Below are 22,894 nucleotides of genomic sequence, written 5' to 3' on the forward strand. Positions count from 1 at the left end.
TTTGCTGCTGCTCTGGCTCTCCCTGGTTTGGAGAACACCCCACAAAAAATAAAAGGATCTTGTTTTATTTTATTTTTCCTAATCTCCAGGTCTTGGGTGGGTTGAAAAAACATCAGAGGGCCATTGCCTCTCATCTTGTATTGTCCATGCTTCTCTACAGAGGCTCAGTACAACTGAGAGAGGGGGAGACAGGGGTAACTACCCTAGCCACTTACCAAAAACACAGTCCCAGCAGCAATCAGTCACAAGGCCATCAAAGGTTGTGAGGTTTGGTTTTTTAGTTGTCCAGTGAAATACTACTTTGGTCGTTTATTCATTGCTTGTGTAGTGTGCTGGCGCCAAACACACCCTTTGCTCCTCTAGTCAGTCACTGTAAATGTGAAAGGGAAAGCAGCCTGCCACATAGCAGCTCTTCTGCAGCTGCTGATCAAAGACACTGCACTGGAACTTTTTAATATTTCAGGCCATTTCCAGGGGAATTGCACCTCCCTAGGGATTCTCACTCAATGGGAATGACAGAAACAAGAACCGAACCCAAGTCATAATCAACATTTTTGTACACTGAAACTGCACACGGGCTGTTACACACATTCCATTATACTACAAAATGAGTAAGCCTTTTGCAGCACAGCAAAACGAGGGAGCTTGTGTTTTAATACCTATAGGAATGGTTTTCTCTCGTGGTCGAAATCAGGAAAGCACGAGACCTAACCATAGGCAAGGGACTACAAAGTAAACTATGGTGGGTGCCTGTGTCCACGACAACTGCGGTGGGGTATGAGAGATGCTATAAACCTTCACTGTATCCCCAACAGCTGCCCAAACACTGTGAAAGAACCACTGTGGCATCCTTACCTGATCAGTAAGTCCCCTCACCACTTTCTGGATAGGGTGTTTCTGACAAGCTTCTCAAATGTTTTTGAAAATTGGAACCTAAACTGGCCACGACTGTGAGCACTGACCTTGTCATCCCGGCATTAGCTGCTTCATGTTGTTGTTGGGGGAGAGGGGAGATGGGAGTAATAACTAAAAAAAAGTAATGGCAATACTGCTGCTTAAACCGATGAAAGAAGTAATTGGCACTTCTGGCAGGGATATTTGTTTTTCATTCTTACATTCTGCTCTTTTTCTTCTTCCTGTTCAGTGCCAGTACAAACATTTCTGCTGCTGCACAGTGAACTGAATTTGAAAATTGATCTGACTGAAAAGTAACCTGTTTTTTCACTTCCAATCCACTAACCTTACTCACCAACCCATCCTGGCAGCAGGCATTTCCAGAGGTCTATTATGTACATATAAATTAAGCAGATAAAGTAGAGAAATATATTGCACATTGAAAACAGAGCTTTACAATATGGATTTATCTGCTTTTCAGATCATTGCTGGCACAAACTTTAGGAACATTACTCTTTTTGTGAGTAAAACCAAAACCATTTAAATATCACAGATGTTGCCATAATTTTTCTTCCAGATCTAAAACATTTACACCCAAACTAAGAAATTTATGCAATATTTTCTCTCAAATGATCCTGCAAAGGAGCTGTGATGTAAAGGCAGCAGACTAGAACCCTGCCTTTGCTGAAAAAATTAACAGCACAACTGGGTTAATGATAACCTTGAGACACAAAACACAAAGCTACCATAAAATAAACTACTTGATGTATCAGTGAAGACAAGGTTGATTTGTCTGCCTCATCCAGAGGCAGGACAGGATTTATCCAGACAGGATAAATTTACCTGCTATTATGAATAGCTCCTGAAAGTACTTTGCATTGACATGTCCTCTGCAGCATCAGTCCAAGGGCCTTCCTTAACTAAATTGTACCTTAATTAGGGCAGGGATATCAGGTTCTTAAATCCTTATTTGGCAGTGGAAATCAGGAGAGGAAAGCAACATCATCTCCGGTATTGAGAATGTATAATTAAGAACATGCAGGGGCCAACACATTACAACCCAGTTCAGTGGAAAGGAATATATAAGCTTTTGCTATGGATTTGTCAACTGACATCCCACTCCACTCCTCCTTCCTGCATTTACAGATTTAATGTCCCACTAAAAGAAAACTGAATTATGTCTTTGGGGTCTTACTTTCCATGGAGAACACTCCAGACAAAAGGAACTAGCCTTGGTCTTTGCCCAAGCTTGCTGATAAAAGACTAACTTTGAAAAAGCTTTGAAAACATCAGATTAGATTTGGGTCCTAAGGCATCCATAGGAAGCCTAACTTTAAACAGTGGCAAGATGAAGAATACAGGCTGATTTTCAAGCTGCAAACATTATCATGTGAATTCAGGTATTCCCAGCTTGAATTCATTTTAGTGGTATAAGCCAAAAGGTGGTACATTTTAGGAAAATGAATCTGTCTAATGCCCTCCCCAAAAGCAAGAAGTTATGAAAAGAAGTCCTGGTTTTAGGACTTTTACAGGAACTACAACAAATGCCTTGTCCCATCCATCCTCTCAGACCATCTTCTGAGGGGCAATGGTCAAAACAAGTTGTTCCCCTTATAGCAGTAACTAACCTATTTCTCTCATGGTCAAAGGAGATATCACCACATGCAGAGAAGACAAACTGCCTGATGCCATTTCACCCTGTGCACTACACTATTGAAAGGCAGCCTCAGACCATGGCAATGAGGGGCAAACATGAACCAGCTAATAGGGTAGTTGGAAAAACCCCACACCTTGCTAATAAATATTATCAGCAATAAATCAGTTCCCTGCTATGGGTGGAAACCAAATGGTGTCAAATAGACAGAAGACTACATTTTGTTCATGAGCCTAGCACTGAAGTTAGTGGTCAAAGCCTGGGTCAGAGAGAGACTCTACCTTCAAGCACAGAGGCCTCCTGCACCTGATTAACATCACTCAGAGGTGAAAACCCTCTGCAGGCAGGTAAGTGAGTTAAGTTAGGCCTTTATGTTTTATTATCTGCAGGGTCAGGACTACAGATGTATCTCCTTCCCAGCCAGCACTCCCTGTGTTAATGTAGTCCTTCAGGCAGGCAAACCACCCAGCACTCCATCTCTTCTTTATTTCCTCTTCCTCTCCTGCATTTTATTTGACTTCAAAATGAAAAGGGGGGAGAGGGCAGCAGGTTAGAGAAAAGCCTGCAGAGGATTCCTTCTCCTCAGATTAGGATTTAATTGTATTCCTAGTGAGTCCCTTCTGGTTGCACTCGGTCTTTCAGATGAATGTTTCATCAATATGATTAGGATCACATCCCTCAGTCTTGTCTATTTACACAATCGGTTGTGACAGCTCAGAGTATAGTACTCCCTAAAGGAAATATTAGATACCACCCTATCATTTTATTCAAATCATATTTTGCACTCCGCACTTTCAGCCTAATGTCATTCTCCCCTGGATTACATATTTGTGATATCCAGCAAGCACTAAAATCCTCCAATAAGGATTAGATTAATATTTATATTAACTATACTGATACTATTATGAACAGGGCTAAGGAGATTTTGGAAGGGGAGGAGTGGGCTACAGACAGACACTTCAAGGGGCAGGGGAATGGGCTTGTATGTACAAAAAAATCTGGGGCAAACAGTGACGACAGGATACTAATAATAATATTAATATTAACAATAATAATAACGATAGTAGCAAAACCCGATTTCATGGGGTGAACAGAGGTGAGGGAAGTGCCGGGGGACCCCGTTTCCCTCCCCTCACCCCCCTGCCTCCATTTTCTCTGCAGGACCGGGACCCCACGGCCTCGCCCTGCGAGCTCCCCCGGCACCCCTAAGCCGGTAGCGAAGGGGTATTTCTGAAGCGTGACGGTACCGCAGGAGCCATCGAGGACCTATTCCCGCCCCGACCGCAGCCTTCCCCTCAGGGCCCCCTGAGAGAATCCCGAGGGGAAGGCTGGGGCAGCTGAGGGGGGGCTGAGAAAAAAACCATTCCCGGGAAACCGAGCTACGGTAACGCCGCTCTTCCCTGAAAGAAGAGGAGGAGGTGGAAACACGAGAGCAGGTGGTGGAAAAGCGGCGTTTAGGAAGGTGGGTGTAGAAATTCAGAGCGAAAGTAAAAGCCCATGGCATTATCAGAAGAGAAAACACACCGAAAAAGACGTGGGTCCGTCCTGCACGGAGAGCTGAGGCCGCCCGAGGGAAGGAGCCCCTTTCTCCCGAGGGGACTGGGGAGACGCCGTCGGAAGAAGGCGGCTTCGGGGTCGTTTGGTTTTTCCTTCTGTGTGTGAAGCATCGGTGAAAGAACTTGGAGCAAGCAGCGAGAGACGAAGTTTCGTTTGGAAAATAAATAAATAAATAAAATAATTAATTAAAAAGTATCATACGGCTATTCCCGACGTGCAAAGAGCACAGGCGGGAATAAGCGGTGAGCTGTCTGGTCTGCTTTAACGAAAAAGACAACAAAATCTGTCTTCGGTGAGGAACGGCCTCAACCCCTCGGGCAAGCCCGTCTCCGCTGCCTCTGTTGCCTCGGGAGGCCCGGGCCTCCCTGCTTTTAAAAACAAATAAAACCTTCGCACGCGGAGCACCGAACCAGCCCCTCGGCTGAGTGGGGAGAATTGCTAATTTGTAGGGAACAGCTTCAAATGGATACACCGGTGTAGCCCCGTTTCAGGGGGACCGCGGGCCGGGCGAGGTGCAGGGGGACAAGAAGCAGAGCTCCCTCGGGGCAGGCAGAGCCCAGCCGGAGCGGGCAGGCTCCAGCCAACATCCCGGGGGTTCCGCTATCGAAAACTAGGTTTTGCAGCTTCACCGTTCGCATCTCACTGCGCAGCACCGCAAAAGTTTAGATACCCTTTCTTTTTTTTTTTTCTCTTTCTTTTCTAGACTCTGCCCATCCCCGTTTCGAAGTCGCACGGTTTCCGTGACACAGCGACCGAAATTGCAGGGACGGGGCGGACCGGAGCCTTTCTCTTGCAGCATTTTCTGCCCGCAAGCTGCGATGCGGAGGTGCCGCGTTTCCCGCCGCACGCCAGCCTTCCCCGCGGGTATCGGGGGTGCGGAGGAAGGGGCACGCATCCTCGGGGTCGCCCCCTCCCTCCAAACTCCCGATAAAAAGCTCGCCGAGGAGAGGCGGCTCCACCCCGAGCCCACTGTTTGCCTCAGTAAATCTCATTACGAAGCAAAGTGCAAGGGTAGTTAACTTTATCTTCTGTTAATGTAAACAAATAAGAAGCATTCAGTTCCTTGATCTTTATTTAAATATAGAGTTGTTTATCGGTGTCATCCTATGAAGATTAATTAGATACCTTTATTCACAATTTGGCGTCTGACACCCCATTTTAGGAATGCATTATAATCACAAGGTGTTAATTGGGGCCAGCCAGGCACTTATGTTTCTATTAAACAGTGTGAGGACTTTTCGCAAGTATTAAGTTTTTTTTTTTACCGTGCGGTGCAAAAATATACAGCTTTTAATAACATGCGGAGACGGAATCGTGCTCCTGAGGGCTGAATTATCCAGGTTCGTAGCCCGGGAAGGGCGGGCGAGGTGCGGCCCGAATGTCACCGCCCCCCCTCTCTGGAAAAGGGGGACGCACAGGAGCCTTTGCCGGGAGGGTATATTCCCCACTTAAAAAAAAAAATAGGAAGAAAAATATTCCGTCCCTGGACCCTTAAAAATTACCGCGAGTCCCCTTCTGTCCCAAACTGGAAGGATTCCCTGCGCAAGAGATTCGCCGCTGAGACACGGATTTGTTTCTCTTGCCAAGGCGCGGAGCCGGAGCCTCGCACCGAGAAGCGAAGAGCTGATCGAAATGTCCTCGGAAATTCACCGCTCTCCGCTCCAGAGGGGAGGGAGCCGCCCCGGGATCGCCGCCCGTGCCCCCCGATCGCGTTACCTCCTCCGGGGCCGGCCCCGAGTTGAGTCCCTGGTTTATTTTGTTTGCAGCCGGTTTAATCCCATTACTGCCTGCATATCCTCAGGAAAGGTCCCGCTGCCGCGGGAGCCGGATTAAATTGCTCTACCAGGAGGGGCTTTCTCCCCAGATAAGCGGGCAGGGGAATTTCTTACCTTGTTCCGGGAAATGGAAGCGGGGGGGAAAGGGGGCGGGGGAGTAGGGACAGTCCCGCTGGTGCTGGGGGAGGCGAGCAGAGATCACAAGTAGCTCCCCAGGACGCGGGCTGAGCTGACACCTCGCCTCCCGCCGAGGGGGAGGTGGCAAGGGGGGGAAAAAAAAAAAGCAGCACCCTCAGATTTTTGGACGAAGCCCAGGGGCTTAAACCTGGGGAAAAGCATATGAGAACTGTGGCAAACTACGATAACAAAAAAAAAAAATCCATACACAGATGACAACGTGAGAGATAAGTAACCTAGGGAAAAAAAAAAACCCAAACAAAAAACCAACAACAAAACCAACTCTGTAGGAATGGCTAGATTTCAGAGACAACTCAGACCCCCAGGAGTGCACTCCCTCCTCCAACCCCCACCTGAAACACCCAGCAGAGCAAAAAAGATGCAGAGAGGCACCCCCACTTTTACCCCTGGCACAACCACATTTATTAAAAATTACTACTCTGTACATAGAAAAAGAAAACAGAACCAAGTTTTGCTGGGAGAAGTTTGTGTGCCAGTGCTCTCAGGTTAATCAATTGAAAATGGCTGAAACTATAGGCAAGAAGAGTGGGTAAGTTACATCACTTCCAGTTTTGTACAGGGCAGCTTTACAGACACAAACAGAAATCTGTTCATATTTTCTGTAATGCACCATACGCCGTTTGGTTAACAAAAACAAGAAAAGCCTTTTGAACTTCAAAGCACCAGTGGAGGTCCTTCTGACTGAACAGCTATAGGTCAACTATTTATACATTATGCCACAATATTCTACAATGTACCTAGACAAAACACAACTGTACACTTTTGTTTTTTGGCCACCTCAATAAAGGACAGGCTTTTGGGATGGAGGCTTTTTTTAATGCAAGTTCTACACTAAGAAAAGTCTGATTTGGTCACAGTAACCCCATCTTAAGCAAGAAAACCTTCAAGTCAAAAACCTGCCTGGCAAGCAGGCCTTATTTTGGCCATCTTCTGCCAAAGAAAGCCTTAGCTGAGCAATATTCAACTCAGCTAACTATGCTGCAGACAAGGGTTGAAGAAGCCAGCTCAGTCTAAAACTGACTATGGCATTTGTGCAGCTACCTGCAACCAAGCTCCCTTTTATCAGAGGGGCAGCAGGGAAGAAAACTAAGTTTGCAATCCTACCCCCGCTATATCCTTGCTCAGGAGTGCATAGATTTGATCAGGCCTCTGAGCCAAGCCCAACTGTACACTTTAGTGTCTCCAATAAATAAGCCACATAATTGTAAAAATCTAGGCTCCAGCTTAGAGCTTTCAGAAGTGGTTCCTTCTAAAAGAGGGGAAGGATTCTAGCATATAGTTTGATCTTTCCCTGCAACAGTCAAAAAGCTTTGGCACCTTCTTTAGAATTGCACACAACAATTCAAGGTGGAAGGCAAGAGTCTTTTTGGCAATTGTAATGCAAAAAAACCAAAACAAACAAACAAACCAAGGCCACCCTGAAAAAAACAGCCAATTGGAATAAAAGGATGCTTTTAAGAACTAGAATAGAATGCATAGTAGCCCATGCCTTTAGAAGTGTCTTTGCTATAGTCCTCAGCATTAATGTCCTCACATTTCATAGTTGGGGAATTTTCATTGCTAGAAGTGCTAGGGGAGAGGCGTCTTCTCTTACAAGCACCCGTGTAGACCCCAGAATCATTTGAATCTAGAGACTTTATGGAGGGTGGAGTCTCTATCCAGGATGAGCCGATTTCTTCTTTCACCTTCTCCTTGGAAAGCTGGTCTTCAGAGAAACCTGGGGGACTTGTTCTGGAGGTCCAAGGTAATCCTGTTGTCATTTTTCTCTGGTAAGAGCCCCTGCTCCCCCAGCTTGCCATGGATGGAAATGTAGGGTCAGGGTAGTATCCCAGTGCATGGGATGTCTGAAGGGGGAGGGATTTAATGCCATAAGGGAGCAAGGTGCTAGGAGAATACTCTGTCTCATAAGAGTTCATGTCCAGTTTGTTGGCACTGGGCTGCTGTACAGGCGTAACAAACCACCGCTGAGGAGGGCTGGCCACCTCTTCATTCTGCTGCGGGGAGAGCAAGCCGTTTGTCTGAGGTACAGTTCTCTCACCATTGTAAAACCTGGTGGGGGGCAGGTTGTTGACAAACTGTTCTTGGAAGAATGGCTGCACGCTGTATCGGGCACCAGGGACGATCTGGTGGGATCTAGGAGAATCCGTGGGAGATGGAGTTAATCTGTCATTTTCTGAAGCTGTGTACATGCTACAACATAAAAGAGAAATATTGAGTTTTGCTCTTTACAATTCTAGTATGGCAGTAAAAACAAAACAAAACCAGGAAGAAGCCAAATTACTCTTTATTACAATCACTACTAGGTTTAACTGGATGTTCCTTTTTATCCAGTTTAGGAGTTGAGATTGTTTTCCCCAAGAGCAGTATAAAATTTATCAATAGTATTGCTGCTACAAATATACACTGTCCTCTGCCAGCCAACCTATTTTAAATGAGGTACAGCACCTTCCTCCCAGAAGCCACACTTGTATACATACAGCTTTTCAAAGGCCATTTGATGCTAGAGGCTGAGCATTAAGCAATTCTGCTAGCAATTTGAAGAAGCTGCCTGCTCTATGGAGATCCTTGATACACTACTGCCAATCTACAGGCCAGCTAGGTTCTGCTAGTATGAATTTTCTACCAGAAGTCAGAAACTTGAAGGAAGATATGTCAAGACAATATGGTAACTATTCAAACAGACAGTTTAATGGCATTAGACAGACATTCAATGTCTTGCAAAGGAGCACATCAGCTAGTAAAGCTGCCAGTAGAAGTATTACAACTTCTGAATACCCAAATAGCATCTAAAGAAAAACTTTCACACACATTTCAGGCCAGAATCATTCCTCCCAGACAGGAACAGCAGCTAGAGAAGACAAATGTACTCACGAGTCATAGTTGTCTCTGAAGCCTTTTGCAAAAGGATTATGGTCAATTTTGAGCTGGGTAATCTAAAAGTGAAAGCAGAATATAGTAAGATGCCATGTTGAACCTTTCAGACAATTTTATTGTAATTGTACACATCCATGCTTACATCAGTGTTTTGATATGCTGTAACTGCTATGAACTGCGTTTCAGGGAAAATAAATGTTTGAGTCTTTGAGGAATCATTCAGATCTTCAACACCATCTTCAGTTACTTCTACAATGTGAAGCCGGGGCTGGTACTTGTGTAAAGATTGCAGTACTATCATCTGAAAGGAACCACGGAAGAAACAAGATCTTTAGACAAACTGCATCTAATGTTAAAATACCTATTTTATAGCCTGACATTTTCTTCCTGCAAATTGCAATATTTTGACTCGGAAATGGAACAATTTTAACTGTTAACAGGAGATTCAGATCTTGTAGCCCTGTTTCACTAGATTATTAATATGCTAAAACCTGTAAACGCAGGAAATCAAGAGTTATCAGCTACACTCCCACTTCTAGGGCAACTCCGAAGATAAATACATTAGCCAAAACCAAAGCCATTCACACACCTATTTCTGACATTGCTTCTTATTAAGACAATTAGAAGACAAAACAAGCTCTCCCATCCAGTTCAAGAAGATAACAAGTCAGAAGAACAGTGACCTAGCGGCTCCGCTAAGTATTGTAAAGCCCAGGGCTCCCCTGGCTGAGTCACCAAGACCCCCTCGAGCCTGCCTTCCCCTGCCTTTCTCCCCCTCCCCATTTACCTGCGCGTTGTTGTTGTTAGCACCTTTATTGTTCGTTAGCTTCAGTTTCCCGAAAGAAATCTCCTGCCTCATCCAGTGAGCTCCGGTGTTGGGCGACTCGGGGTGAACGTACACCTTGTTGCCTGAGAAAAACAAGCCCGTGAAGCGGCTGCCGGGCACAGCAGCCTCGTTCCAGCGCCGACAGCCTGGAGCAGCGACGCAGGGCGGGCAGCAAAGCCCAGGGAGCACCTCGGATCCCCCGATGTACCCCCCCATAGCATCACATACCGAGGGGACGGAAATTAAGTTGCAAACCCCCCCTTAAAAGCGTAGTTCTGCACGCAGTGGGATACCGGAGGTGGGGAATCCCCTGCGCAGAGGGGGGCGAAGTGGGAAGCATTTCTAGGAAGCCGACCAGAGGGGAAGACGGCAGGGAGACCCTAGAGATCCCACACCTACCTTGCATGTTATTGTCTGCTTTGCCGCAGGTCACCCATTTGCCCCCTTGGAAACGCCAGTGGTTGGGGTCCGCCAGCACTACCTCCACGAATACGTTGTAGTGGGCCGTGGGATTGAGGCCGGTGATGTTAAAACTCAGGAAAGGAAACATCCTCCTGGGGAGAGGAGAACAACATACCGCATGCGAGGCGGGCCAGGGGATGGGGCGCGGGCTCCTGCGGCAGCTGGAGCGGCCCCTCCGGGTGCCCCGTCTGACCCATCACCAGAGGGACCAGGGAGGCAGACGATGAGCCCAAACCGATTCCCCAGCTCATCATCCGCCCAGCTGTTGTAGGGAAAAAGGGAAAGCCACTTCTCGAGGCAAGCATCCCCGGGCCGCAGCCCCATCGACGGGGAGGGCACGCATCTCCTTCCCGGGAGAGTGGCTAATGCTGCCGAGCACCGGGCTGGGCCGGCCCGGAGCACCCTCCCACCACTTCTCTCCGTTCCCCCCTGCCCTCTTACCTGCCCTGCTTGGTGATGATCATCTCCGTTTGATGCCGGTGGAACTTGAGCCAGAGTGGCCGGTTGCAGAGGAAGACCTGTGCTCGCAGCCCTGGGCCGGCGGCCGGCACCCCCAGCGTCCCAAGCCCGCCGCAGGAGCCCGACGCCGGCGGGTAGGGACCGTAGAGAGGTCCGCCGGCCCCCGCCTGCCCGTACTGGTACCCGCTGCCACCGCCGAACTGCGCCCGGCCGCCGGGAGGGCAGACGGAGCCCGCGAAGCCGCCGGGCGACAGCACCGAGCCGTAGGGGTAACGCGGCCCTCCGGGTGGCTGGTAGACGGCTCCGTGCTGGGCCGCCGGCGGGTAGGGGAAGAGCGCGCAGGGGCCCCCCCAGCTCGGCCCCGGCCGGCCCGGGGGACTGCAGGTAGTAGCGCTCGGGGCTGAGGCTGTCCATGGAGTAGCGGGCGGCGGCGGCCGGGGGCAGCTCTTCCTCCCCGCAGGGGGTGGCCTTGCGGCCGTCCGGCTTGGGGGCGGCGAAGGGCGGTTCGCCCGCCTCCCCTTCGCTCAGCATGGCCGGGGCTGCCCCGAACTTCTTGGGCGTCTTGTCCAGGTCGAGACGCTGCGGTGAAGCCGGCCGGGGAGGGGGCCCGCGGGACCCGCCGCTTGCTCCGGCTCCGGCCCCGCCGCCGCGCCCACCGCCCTCCAGCGGGTAAAAGGGGGCTCCCGGCAGAGCCCCCCCAGCTGCCGTCGCCAGCAGCGGCTCGCCCAGCTGCATCCTCCGCGGGCGGGCGCGGCGAAGCGCCCACGCTTCCTAATACCCAACCCTACCCGCGGCCGCGCAGCGCTGCGGCGGAGCCTCCGCCGAGGCGATTTATACCAGCGCGGCGGGCTCCTCGGGCCGCCGGGGAGGGGCTTGCGCCGGGCTGTCTCATCGTCGCCCTCCACCCCCGCCGGCCCATTGGCTGGGCCGCGTGACACTAATTTAATTAGACAGCTACTAATTGGAACAAGTCACCTGTGACTCTAGTGTGTATCCCCCCTCCTCGTGCCTCCTTCCCGCAGCCGGCTACCGGAGGGGCTCCGAGCCGCGCCGCTCAGAGTGCGGTGAGCGCCCGCCTCACACCGCGGCGGCCGCACTGAAGGGCCCGGGTTTCCCTTCCCCCAAAAAAGACCTTTTGCCCAGGTGCCACCGTTCTCCCGGGCGCAGAGCCGCTCGGGCACGGAGAGGAGAATCCGCTGCGAGGAGAGAGGGATGAGGACGAAAGGGAAAACGGGGTAGAGAGCTGGTCCCAGTCCCGGCACCCAGCAGGGAGGGAGGGCGGCGATCCGCCGGGCCGCTGAGACGGGGCGGGTGACACTACCCCCACCGCCCCCCTGCTGGCAGTCTCGCCGTTCAAACAATTGGGCTTGTGCCTCAGCTGAGCCCTGCATCCGCCTTCCCCTGTCTCCGCTCCCCGGGCAGCATCGTTATCATGGGGGTGAAACGTTTCGCCATCCCTATGGGAAGCGGCGGGCTCGAATCGCAATTTCAATTGCCAGGAACTCGGCAGTCCGTTCCTCGCAACCCGCGTTCCCCTTCAGCATCTCCCACAGGGAAAGGCAGATTTAAAATTCAGGCAGGTGCCAGATATGTTTGGCGTTTTCTCTCAGCGCAAAAACCGGACCCTTTTGCCCCAAAGGTTAAGGGAACAGAACTTGGGAAGGCGTAGATGCCCGTGTGATTTTGCGGAGCTGGCAGAGCCTGCGTGAACGATTTGCAGCCACAAATCCGCAGCACCTCGCCCTCTGCTCACCGCCAGACAGCTCGCGGGGAGCGCTGCAAAAAACCTGCCTCCTCCTCACGGCCGAATTTTAAACCAGACCTGCCGAGCGGCGGGGATTTCGTTGTTTGACGGAAGGATCCGGCGGGAGCGGGGAAACGGCCGGGCTGGAGCAGCCGAGCTCCGCCGACCGCCCCGCCGAGCCTCCGCTCGACCCCCGCTCCCTGCGAGCCGCGCCGGGTCCCGGGTAACTGCAATAAATCGCCAGCAATTGACCGCGGCAGCCGAAGCCCCGGGCCGCGGCGCGGGCAGAGCCCTGCTGGGGTGAGCCCTGCAGGGATGCGGCTCTTGCGCAAGTTTGGGGTTCGCACGGTGGCGGGTGGGGGTGCCCGCCGGGACACGGAACGGGCACCGCGGGCTCTGAGGCCAACCGGGGCTGGATCCCTAGCCCAGATGGGAGTCGAGAATCTGCAAAACCGGCTCCTGCTGTGCCCACGTCCGGCTGCGGCCAGACAAGCGGGAGCCGAGGAGAGGCACTGAATCCCCTGCCCTCAGCCCTAACCACCCGTGCTCTCCGGGATAACATTTGGTCCCATTTTTTGCGTTGATCTCGTCCTACCGAAGAAGACAATAAAAAAGCGTGGAAGCAGCCCGGTGCCCCAGCACGAAGCGAACCTGCCGCTGCGCGCTGCTGCCCTTTCGCCGGGGCTGCTTCTTGGCAAGGTGTTGGCATTCACCGCAGGGTGAGAAGGGGAGCAGAGCCCGGCCGGGTTAGCCTTGCTTCGAAAGCAAAACTAAACTAGGAGCATCCTGCCGGACTGAGCCTCCCCCCCGCCCCCGTCCTGCCTTTCCTGGGCTAGGTCAGAGGGAAGGTTTTACTGAACTACTACGCAGGGTTTCGGGGAATTAATTTTACAAGATTATAGACTAAAAGTGTCCCGTGATTTAAAGCATCCCCGCAGGACAGGTATCGTGTAGTTCAGGGCTGCTGCGGGTCTGTAGTTTGTTGTGTGGGGTTTTTTTGTTTGTTTGTTTGTTTTTTCCTCCAAAACTCGGCTAGCCTCGCGTTTAACAGATAAAGGTAGAAAAGCTTGCGATGTGGCTTAGGTTTCCTGCGGACTGCACTGTCTCCGAAGAGGGGGGCGGGAAAACAGTGGCCGTCCTAGAAAAGGGAGAGCTTTCCAGTTTGGTTCGAAATACGCTTGGGGTGAGGCTCTTAACGAACGAAGGATTCCTCCAGCACTTTCCAGACTCGGGGTTATTTTCAGCTGAGCTCGGGAGAGCAGCAGCCTGGCCTCGATCCCTGCCTCGCACCCCGCAGCTCCCGCTGAGCCAGGAGCCTGGCGGCGGTGTCTGAGCTGATCCCCCCGGGAGCCCTGTCGGCCCGGAGACCTTGCGAGGGTTTCAGGGAACCGCCTGTAACTCGGTGGCTTGTTCATTCATTCCTTATGGTACGGGAAGAGCTGTGATCCCCTCCCGCACACCTCAAATTAAAGTCACTGTCGCAGTCATCAGCGAAACTCTTGGGACCCAATATTTGTCATTCCCTTAGCCTGCAAATCTGCTCTCCCTGAGGGTCGGGGAGGCAGCCGGGGAATGTCCCCCGAGCCCGGACTCCTGCAAAACGGCTCCCTGTCCCCGATCCCCGCGAGGTCTGGCAGGGGAACATTCCCATACGAAGCTGCGGGATGTTTCAAGTCATGCGTGGGACAGGAGATTTCTGAATGGGTCCAGCAATGCTTTAGATGTTATCTTAGAGATAAGACAGAAGAAACAGCAGAGGCTGGTGAAACAGAAAGGAGCATGTTAGGTTCGTAAATCTACTAAAATAACCTCCAAACCACAAAAAGAATATTGAAAGAAAATGTAGGTCTTTGAAGGGTTGCAGATTCTCGTGCTTTTGTCAGGCTTTATTCAAATATACTCCCGGGGTTTATTCAAATTAGGAGCGTCTCTGACTTTCAGAAAAGCTGCTACAGAAGAGCTCATTTTCCTCAGCCCAAGTTAGTGGCGTGCCACCGTACTGAATTATTTTGTCCTTCGCGTTCGGGCTGGGATTGAGCCCGTTCCTCCGTCGTCGGAGGTCAGTATACCAGAAAATCGCTTCAACAAATGGCTTAGACTCGTGGGACTGAAACTATTCCACTGAAGTACCTTTCAGTAGGGCCTAAGAGGGGGAAAGAAGTTTGGATCCATAAAATCTGTTCTATCAGGAGTTTGTGCGTATGCATGTGTATATGTTTATGTATACATATATGGAAGTCCATGTATCACCATTTATAGCCAAGTATGTTCTTTGTCCTTATAAATATGGATACACACACCACTGAGTCTATATAGACACCTTAACAAATTTATCAGAAACAATTGCCATGCTTCTCCATCACTGTAGACTTTTCCTGAAGTCCTGCTGCCACCACGGCAGGATTGACAGGTATTTTCTGAGCATTATGTTTGAAGAGTTTCTGTGAGGTAATTTTTTGCTTTGCCCCTATTTGGGGTTTAAAACTGGCTGTTAGTTTCTGGATGTCCTCTTCAATTTGCTAGCATCTCATCCCCAAAGGGCTTCAATACTTTCAGCTTATGTGCTGGGATTTTGCATATTTTCTGTTTTTCCAGTGATCCAGTCTGGCTTTTTTTAATTTTATTTTTTTTTTTTTCCCCTCCTCCTCTTCAGCTACATACAGTGTATATGCAAAGGAAGGACGATACTTCTAAACACCTTCAGAGGACTTGCCACTCTTCCACCACCTCTCAATTTTACTTTAAAAATCACTAAATCAGAAATTTTTCAGATGTGGCTAATTATATGTGAGTGCTGCCTTTTTCAAATCTTCATATCTTTCTTTCCAAGTCTGATGAATGCTTACATCACTCAGAAAAATCAAGAAGGTATTAATATGCCTGCACAAGGCTCGGCATTTCAGTTTGTCACTTCAGGAGCTACTTTTATGAAAAAGCCAAATACACTCTTCCAGTGCTCAGGTTGTTTCATCCATCAAATAGAGACAGCAGCCATGTCTTTTGTGGGAATGCTAGGAGACAAAATTAATTAAACATGTTCTTTATTTTCTGATTAAAAGAAGTTCCGCTTTAGCTTCAAAGACCATGATTCCATTTTAGTTTTTGCTAAGTGGGACTTCTAGTGTGCAGACATACACTGTCCCGAAGATACAAGTATAACTTAAAATCTACTATTTTGTGAAAATTGAAACTCCAAAGGGTTAAAAATTAGAGTCAACTGTTGTTGAAGCAGATATGGACACGAAATAGAAGTCGATATAACCCTACAAAACCCAAGACCTGTTATCTTCAATATTAACTGGCGATGGTGTCGCGTGAACAGCAGTTTTACTCTTTGGTAATTAAATCCATTTTCCTGTCAGTTTCTTAGTTATCGAAACCAATTTTAAAAGGCAGCATGCAGACATACACATGAAAAAAAAAAAAAAAAATAGAAGGACATAAGTGTGCATGAGCGTCATAAGTAGTATGGGGGTAATTTATAAAAATGGGACAGAATAGCCTTTTCTAGCTGAGAGAGGTGAAACAAAAAGAACAGACGGGACTCAAGGAATCAGAAGCTGGAAGAAACAACTCAGTATTTGAAAAGAAAGTGGTATTCAAAGCAGCCTTATTGGTCACTTCCTTTCTTCTCCTTCAAAGAAAAATAGCACCTAAAAATCTTTGTCTGTGATTTCAAATTTAAAGGGAAAAATTATTAGTGAAAACTAGTCAAAATCTGATTCTAATTGGTAAAAGATGGCAGTATAAGCATGGACAAGCATAAACATGGCACTTGGATTGAATTCTTGGCAATGGATAGTTTTGCTAGGTAAGACCACACAACAGCTTTCTGTCATTGGGCCTGTGGTACCCTACTGGCTAAAGAAAGAAAAAAAGAAAGTGTTTGAGAAACATAAAGTCTTCGTAAAGCAGATGCCTTTGTCATTTTGACACATGATTGGGAAACCTACAATATGGGAGATGAGGAAAAGTTTTAAATTTGCTTTAGCTTCCGGTGACTTTTCTTACTCCAAATCGAATTGTAGAAACTTAAGGAAGAGACTGCAATTAGGATCACAAACCCCACCATAACCACGATCAACAGTTCATATTTTGTATTATTCATGCATAGGGATCTCCAAACAGCCCTTCTTAAATGCTTGCCTTTTCACCCTCCAGTAGGTTTAATGAGGGATGCCTAGCACCTTTTCCAGGGTTTTAAAGCAAGATCACTTATTGGCTTATAGACTTGTGCCCATAGCCGCACTGAAGGTCATGTAATAGACACGTGAGAACATAATAGGATCCATGACATGGGTGTTACAGCCACAGATCCAGGCAGTTTGATCTTACTTGTATTTACAGATGTATTGCCGATAGTTTTCAACTGCTGATTTGGGCTTGTTTGCCCTGCTCTGTATCAGAAACAACTATTGAAAGTGACTGGATTCACCTGTGCTGTTTAAATCTCAGCAACTGTATTTTGCAGATCAAATGCTGTACAAAGATGGTCTGCTTTTTGTTCTAACACTTTAAATTCATCACGCGAAGGCCCTGACAAACTTCATGCTGCTCAGGGCTTATGATGTCAGAGCCATGAAATATTTCCCGCTGATAACATAATAGCTGAGAAATATGAGTTTTGGAGGGTTTGGGGTTTTGTTTGCTCTCTGTGCATGCAGTATGAGGCTTACAGTGGGAAAACAATTAACTCGAGGGGCTGGAAGAGCCAGTAGCAGTGGGCTACCATGTAATTGCAGAAGCAATGAGGAATTTCACCTGGTAACATTTGTGACAGCAATCAAACAGCAAGGCCTAGCAGGGAACCACATATTAAATAGCTGCCGTGATGGGCGAGTCCGCTATAAAAATAAGCAGAAAGCAGAGCAGGGACGACATATGTACTCTCCGGGAAGGTGAGAAGAGAGCTGTAGGGTTCCCCTCCTGGGAAGGGCTCAGGTTTACTACCGCTTGCCCCGGTTTCCACGAGCAGCCGGTTGCTATCGGGGAAGGGATGGAGCCGGCATCTTTCCCTGCAGCCGGTCCAGGCCTGCTCGGGGTAGGGAGAGGAGGACAGGGACCCGGAGGGGTGATCAGGGCAGGGGAGAGCACAACAGAGAGGGGACCGCAGGGGCCTCTCGCCCCGAAAGTGCCCTGCAAGCGAACAGGGGGGTCTGTGGCAGGGGGAAGGGAGAAAGGGGAAGCTCCAGGTCCGTACAAACACTCCCCACACCCGCGGTCCCTCCAGCCGCGGGGCCATCGCAGGCGGGGAGCGGCCCCGGCCAGGAGCGCTGCTCCAAGCCAGCTCCTCGCCCGCCGCCCCTCAGGCAGTTTCGGGCTGCGGGGGCGGGGGGGAGTAATACCGGCCCCCGCCCAACCTTCCCCGCTTTTTAAACCATTGTGTGAAACATCGCTGCCAAATCTTCCGACCTGCGGAAAGCACCGGGGAGCTCTCCCCTCTCCCCGACACCAAACGCGGGGAGGGTCGGCTGAAACCGCCGCCGCCCCCCGAGCGAGCCCTGCCGGGGTCCGGCGGGCAGGGGGCGGGCGCTGCAGCCCCATCCTCATCCCCATCCCATCCTCATCCTCATCCTCACCCCAGCGCGGGGCGGTGGTGAGCGATCCGGGCGGATTAACGCCCGGCGCTTTGAAGTCCCTGTGATCCCACGTCGGGGTGCTTAGGGCTCCCCATTCAGTTGTTAATTCCCACTAAGCTTTTTTAAGTACCTGAGTGCACAGAACCCTGCGCCTTCAAAACAAGTTTATGCACGCAGATAGCTCCAAAATTACCCATCTGGGTACTAGCAAGACCAAAGGCGGAGGCGAGCAGAGTCGTTAGAAAATAATCGAAGCAAATGGGCACTTTCTTTGCCACGTGAATTTCGTCTCGGAAACCCGTTGGCAGGAGCGGGAGTTTCAAAGGTGCCCGCACCTGCGGAGCCTGCACCCTCCGGGGCCGGAGGCCGGGGCTGGCACCCGGCTCGGCTTAAATGGCCAGAAAGACCAGAAAAAAAATAGCAAAGAGGGAAGGAAAAAAAAAAAAAAAAAAAAAAAGGGGGCAGCTTCCATCAGAAAAACACTAGCTGAGGAGGAAACGGCTGCGGACACCCTGGTGAGATGTTCCCTCACTCCAGGCAGGAAGTTTTTGCCGTTGTTATCAGCCCTGAAGAATTGTCCGTCTCAGTTTGGTGTTTGTCTGTTTTGTTTGTTGGTTTGTTTTTTTAGCAGCAGATGTTTAAGACATGCAGCGCAGAACGAAGTGACGTTATGAAGATGCAATAATGAAAAAATTAACCTACGCATCCGCCTCCACCTCCCCATAAAACAACAAAAAACCACACCCCTCACTCAACAACAGAACCCATCGCGTCTTTGCCACCATGATTTGCTTCTCGATGACACAAGGACAATGTGAAAGGAGCCCTGCACCACTTCTCTCCAATTAGCTTCAATGAGTGAAGTATGAACCCTGCTTTTTTCTAGCACAGATGATTATGTTGATTCCTAGCACATTAGTGAGGGAATAATTTATCTTGAAGAGTTTGAGTTATACAGACGAGAGCAGACTAATGAGCAACATCATAGAAGAACTTGAAATAATCTCACAAAAGCATATTACTTCGGGATTTTTTGGGTTTTGTTTGTTTGTTTTACTATATTCTTTCCTTTCTCCACCGTTCAAGTTTCAGGCAGTTACTGGTTTTCCTGTTGCCCACAGCTACGAACTGAATGGCAAAAAGGGAATGGATGTAATTAATATGAACAGGATGTGAGAAAAAAATATAATCTTCTGGTCTTTTGTCTTCGGTGTTGATCTAAATTAAAGTACAACCTTCTTTAGTACAACCCATTAAAAGGTAGCAAGGAGCTTGGTGTCAGCAGTCAGACCCTGATGTCTACAGGGTGGTGAGATCTCGGCAAACTTATAATGGCAACATTTCTGCCTAGTTTACACCTTATTCAGCCCTACTCAAGCTAAAATCCCACCTTCCAATTACCCCCACATACAGCCTAAAGCTTAGAGGTTGACAGCTGCGGAACAACACGGGCCGGTAGAAATCAGAGCCCCAGCATGACGATAGAGATCAGGGGGCTGTGCCCCTCCATCCCGTGGGGTGGTGACTGGCGTCTTCCTAAACCCGTGCGCCTCGTGCCTGCCTGGTTGCAAGGGACAACCCGGGATCTGCAGGATGGCCGTCCTTAGTTCCTGGGAGGAATTCTAGCCTCTGCACCTCCGGCTTATTGTCCAGCCTTTCCCCCTAAATGAAACATTAGCGATCAGCCCATGAGGTGTCACGGCAAGGTGAAGGATATGTTGTCCTTTGGTCGCGTTAGCTACAAAAGCAGGAGCCTTCCACGCATGGGACAGATGGCAACCAGCAGCCGAGCAGGGCACCGGCTGTCCTTGCTTCAGTCACCAGCCACTGGGAAAAGAAGAGGGATGTCGCAGGGTCATGGTCGGTGCTGTCACAAAAAAGAGTGATCAGGGCAGCGAGCAGTGAGTGGCTGAGCTGGACCCAGAGTGACTTACTCTCCTGGGCAGGGCAAGCTGTTTGGTATATGCGTTTGAGCATTTGGTTGGAGTGGGATACTGGAACACTCCTGTCAGGCAAGAGCTCTTAATGTCCACCTGGGGCTCGAGGACTGTGTAGATACCTTGACACCTTCATCACTTTTCTACAAGCTGTGTAGTAGGTGGGAGGTCCTAAAAGGTGATTTTTTACTGCACTGCTAATTTCTGAAAGCTAACAGCTCTGGGGAGTATTTGATGAAAGGTGGATGTCAGGAGTGCCTGGGTAGAAAAAATGCTGCAAAAAGCCACCTTTAAAGCATAATTAAAAAAATCGTACTGCAGACATGGAAAACGGTCCCACCAGGCAGCAATTACATAGGTTTCAGGAAAAACAAAACAAACAACAAACCAAAACAGAATAGCAAAGCAAGCCTGCATTTCCATCTGGTAGCTGAACAGCTCTGGAAATAATTGTCCACTTTGTTTCACCTGTCTCCTTCTGGGGTTTTAAGTCTTGCCTGTCACATTTCATGGCAGCATCTACCAGACCTCATTCAAGTGCTTTGGGGTGGGTGGTGCCCCTGAGGGCAGGACTGGCATGGGAAGCAGCATCAGCCCAGGTGAGGGGGACACCAGTGGGTGCCACTGTGAACTGCTGTCCCAGTTTGCTGAGCACTTCACTGGTCTCTGGGGCTCTCCGATTCCATGCTCGGAGAAAGTGGCCAATTATTTTTCTGTCTGAAAGAGTCTGTGATGTGGCAGAGGATGACAGCTCCAAGGGAGAAAACACCTCTTCATTAAAAAGTGCTGCTAAGCACACTGAATATCCAGATCCCAGCACCCAGTTGCACAAAGGTTAGGATGAGAGCCAAGAAATTATGCACTTTCACAGACTTTTGTATATACACACATATATATGTATGTGTACAACACACACAGGTGCACACACACAAATCTACAGGCTCTCTTTTAACACAAAGTGGCCAAAATGCTTTAAGTCCATAGTCGAACAAAACTCCTGCTAAAGTCTGGTTTTACTATTTACTATTAGGAATCACCTAGAAAAAAAAAAAAAAAGGTTAAAAAGTGCAAGAGACTCAGTTTCACAGAAAAATAAATTATTAGGAGTATGCTGAGGGAAAGATTTAAAAGAAATTAGAAAGCAATAATCTGTGTCTTGCACACCTCTGTTTGAAAGGTTGCAGGGAAGAGAAGACCAGGCTGCTGAATTTTGTGGGTTCCACTTGATTTCATTGCCTTGTAAGTCAGTTTAATAATTGTATGAATTAATTTTAATGAATTAGAAAGTATTTATAGAAAAGATACAAAATACATATGAATCATATGACAAGGCAGAATTCGGTTTCTTGGTGAGGCACGTTGTGTTACAGATGAGAACTAATCTACTGCTGGAACCAAAGAAAGCTCAAAACAGAAGCTGCATTTTGGGATGTGATTTTTAACGGCCTTTTCTTTTCCTTCAGAAATTCTGAAAGGCAGAGAAAAGACAAAATAAGAAGCACTAAGGAAAATACGGGAGAAAAAGTGTTGGCATCCAGGGCTACAACATGTCAGCAAGGTAGAAGTCACTGTTCCCACAATTGCTCTGCGGAAGCTTCTAGTCTCCAAGCCGAACAGCAGCAGCCCTCAGCCTTCACCTAACACCTCACAGCCCAGCAGCTTTCCCTAGCCCAATTCCCTGGCTGCCTGTATTCACACACTGAGCTGCATGGGCTCAGCAGGTTGCTGCCCACCTCCCACAGAGTCCCAGTTGTGAGCCTGACTCTTTCTTTGCCTCCCCTAGGAGGGTGGCCCAGGTGGGATGCTCAGAGCATCATGCCACCAAGGCTGTGTTGCAGATGGGCCCCGCTTCCTCTCACTCCAGTGTCTCAGGGAAGCAGAAAACCTCCAGACAGAACAGGGGGAGGGCAGCAAATGACCCCTTGGTTATGGCTATCTCATTATTTATAGGGGAACCTACTAAGACAAACCATCACCAGTTCTTTTCAAACTGGAAGAACTATAATCCAGGGGTACAGTGATGAATAAAGATAGGCTCACATATTTGATGTTCAAAGCTGGACAATAAGAAATGTGGAAATCCTGTGCTGACCAAGTGGATAAACCCCTGTGATGATGTTTTTATTCAGTGACTTGAAAGAATCATTAAACACAACCATTTTCTAGCCTTTCCTGCAGTTTTTAATTGAAATTTTCACCTCCATGTCCTTTCACTTGACCGTATAACAATTCCTTATTCAGCAACCTAAAGGAGGAATCTGCATTAAAGCAGAAATGTTCAAAATATGGAAAATAATTTATTTGTGACAATTTACAGATTATAGACACTTGCTTTCACTAAAGCTTTTAAGCCACTATCACTTATTTTCAGCAGAACTTTAAATCCTGCAATGGCATGTCTTTGTTCTCATATGTTTCAATGCAGAACTGCTGGCTTTTGGTTCTGCACGGTTTGTATTTGATTGTTCTCTGCTTAAAATGCACTGTAATGTAACCATAACAATACACTGCTTTTCCATGCTTAGCATATTCATTACCTTGTCTTCCTCTCAACTTCTTGATTTGCATGCAAGAAATCTGTGTCAGAGGGAATGCAATCTGCAAGCCAATAAAACCCTGTCCCATGGGAGGAAGGAATCAAAGCGGTGCATGTAGCTCAGATGAGGAATACAAAGTACGTACCAGAGCACAGTTCTGCATCACATGAAAGACCTACAGTCCAAGAGCTGCATACCAGGTAGAGAACAGCTCTTACAAGAGGCAGCGAAAGGGCTATGGCTGCAGTTCCACCAGGCATTGTCTTTATTGACAAAACCAGACCGTGGAGCCTCCCATTCCCTTGGGGTGCCTGCCTACCCCTGTGGCTCAGGTCTTCACCCCTTGACTCAGTTTGTATGAACATTTGGAAGACCGTGCTGTAAATCAAGTGTTGGGG

At 48.8% G+C, this 22,894-nt stretch overlaps 2 protein-coding genes across 2 annotated transcripts in view; one reads left to right on the forward strand and one right to left on the reverse strand.

The window, feature by feature from the left end:
* The window catches only part of CMC1 (C-X9-C motif containing 1), a 957,521-nt gene that overhangs the window by 718,036 nt on the left and 216,591 nt on the right, over nucleotides 1-22,894 (forward strand). The window lies entirely within an intron of this gene.
* Nucleotides 6,423-11,434, reverse strand: EOMES (eomesodermin). Its single transcript, XM_051610073.1, is given in 7 exon segments — nucleotides 6,423-8,268; nucleotides 8,950-9,011; nucleotides 9,095-9,253; nucleotides 9,740-9,861; nucleotides 10,178-10,332; nucleotides 10,682-11,049; nucleotides 11,051-11,434. Coding segments are annotated over 7 exon segments (1,986 nt in total). The 3' UTR covers nucleotides 6,423-7,532.

Source organism: Apus apus, chromosome 2 (genome assembly GCF_020740795.1).
Source record: "Apus apus isolate bApuApu2 chromosome 2, bApuApu2.pri.cur, whole genome shotgun sequence".
Lineage (NCBI taxonomy): Eukaryota > Metazoa > Chordata > Aves > Apodiformes > Apodidae > Apus > Apus apus.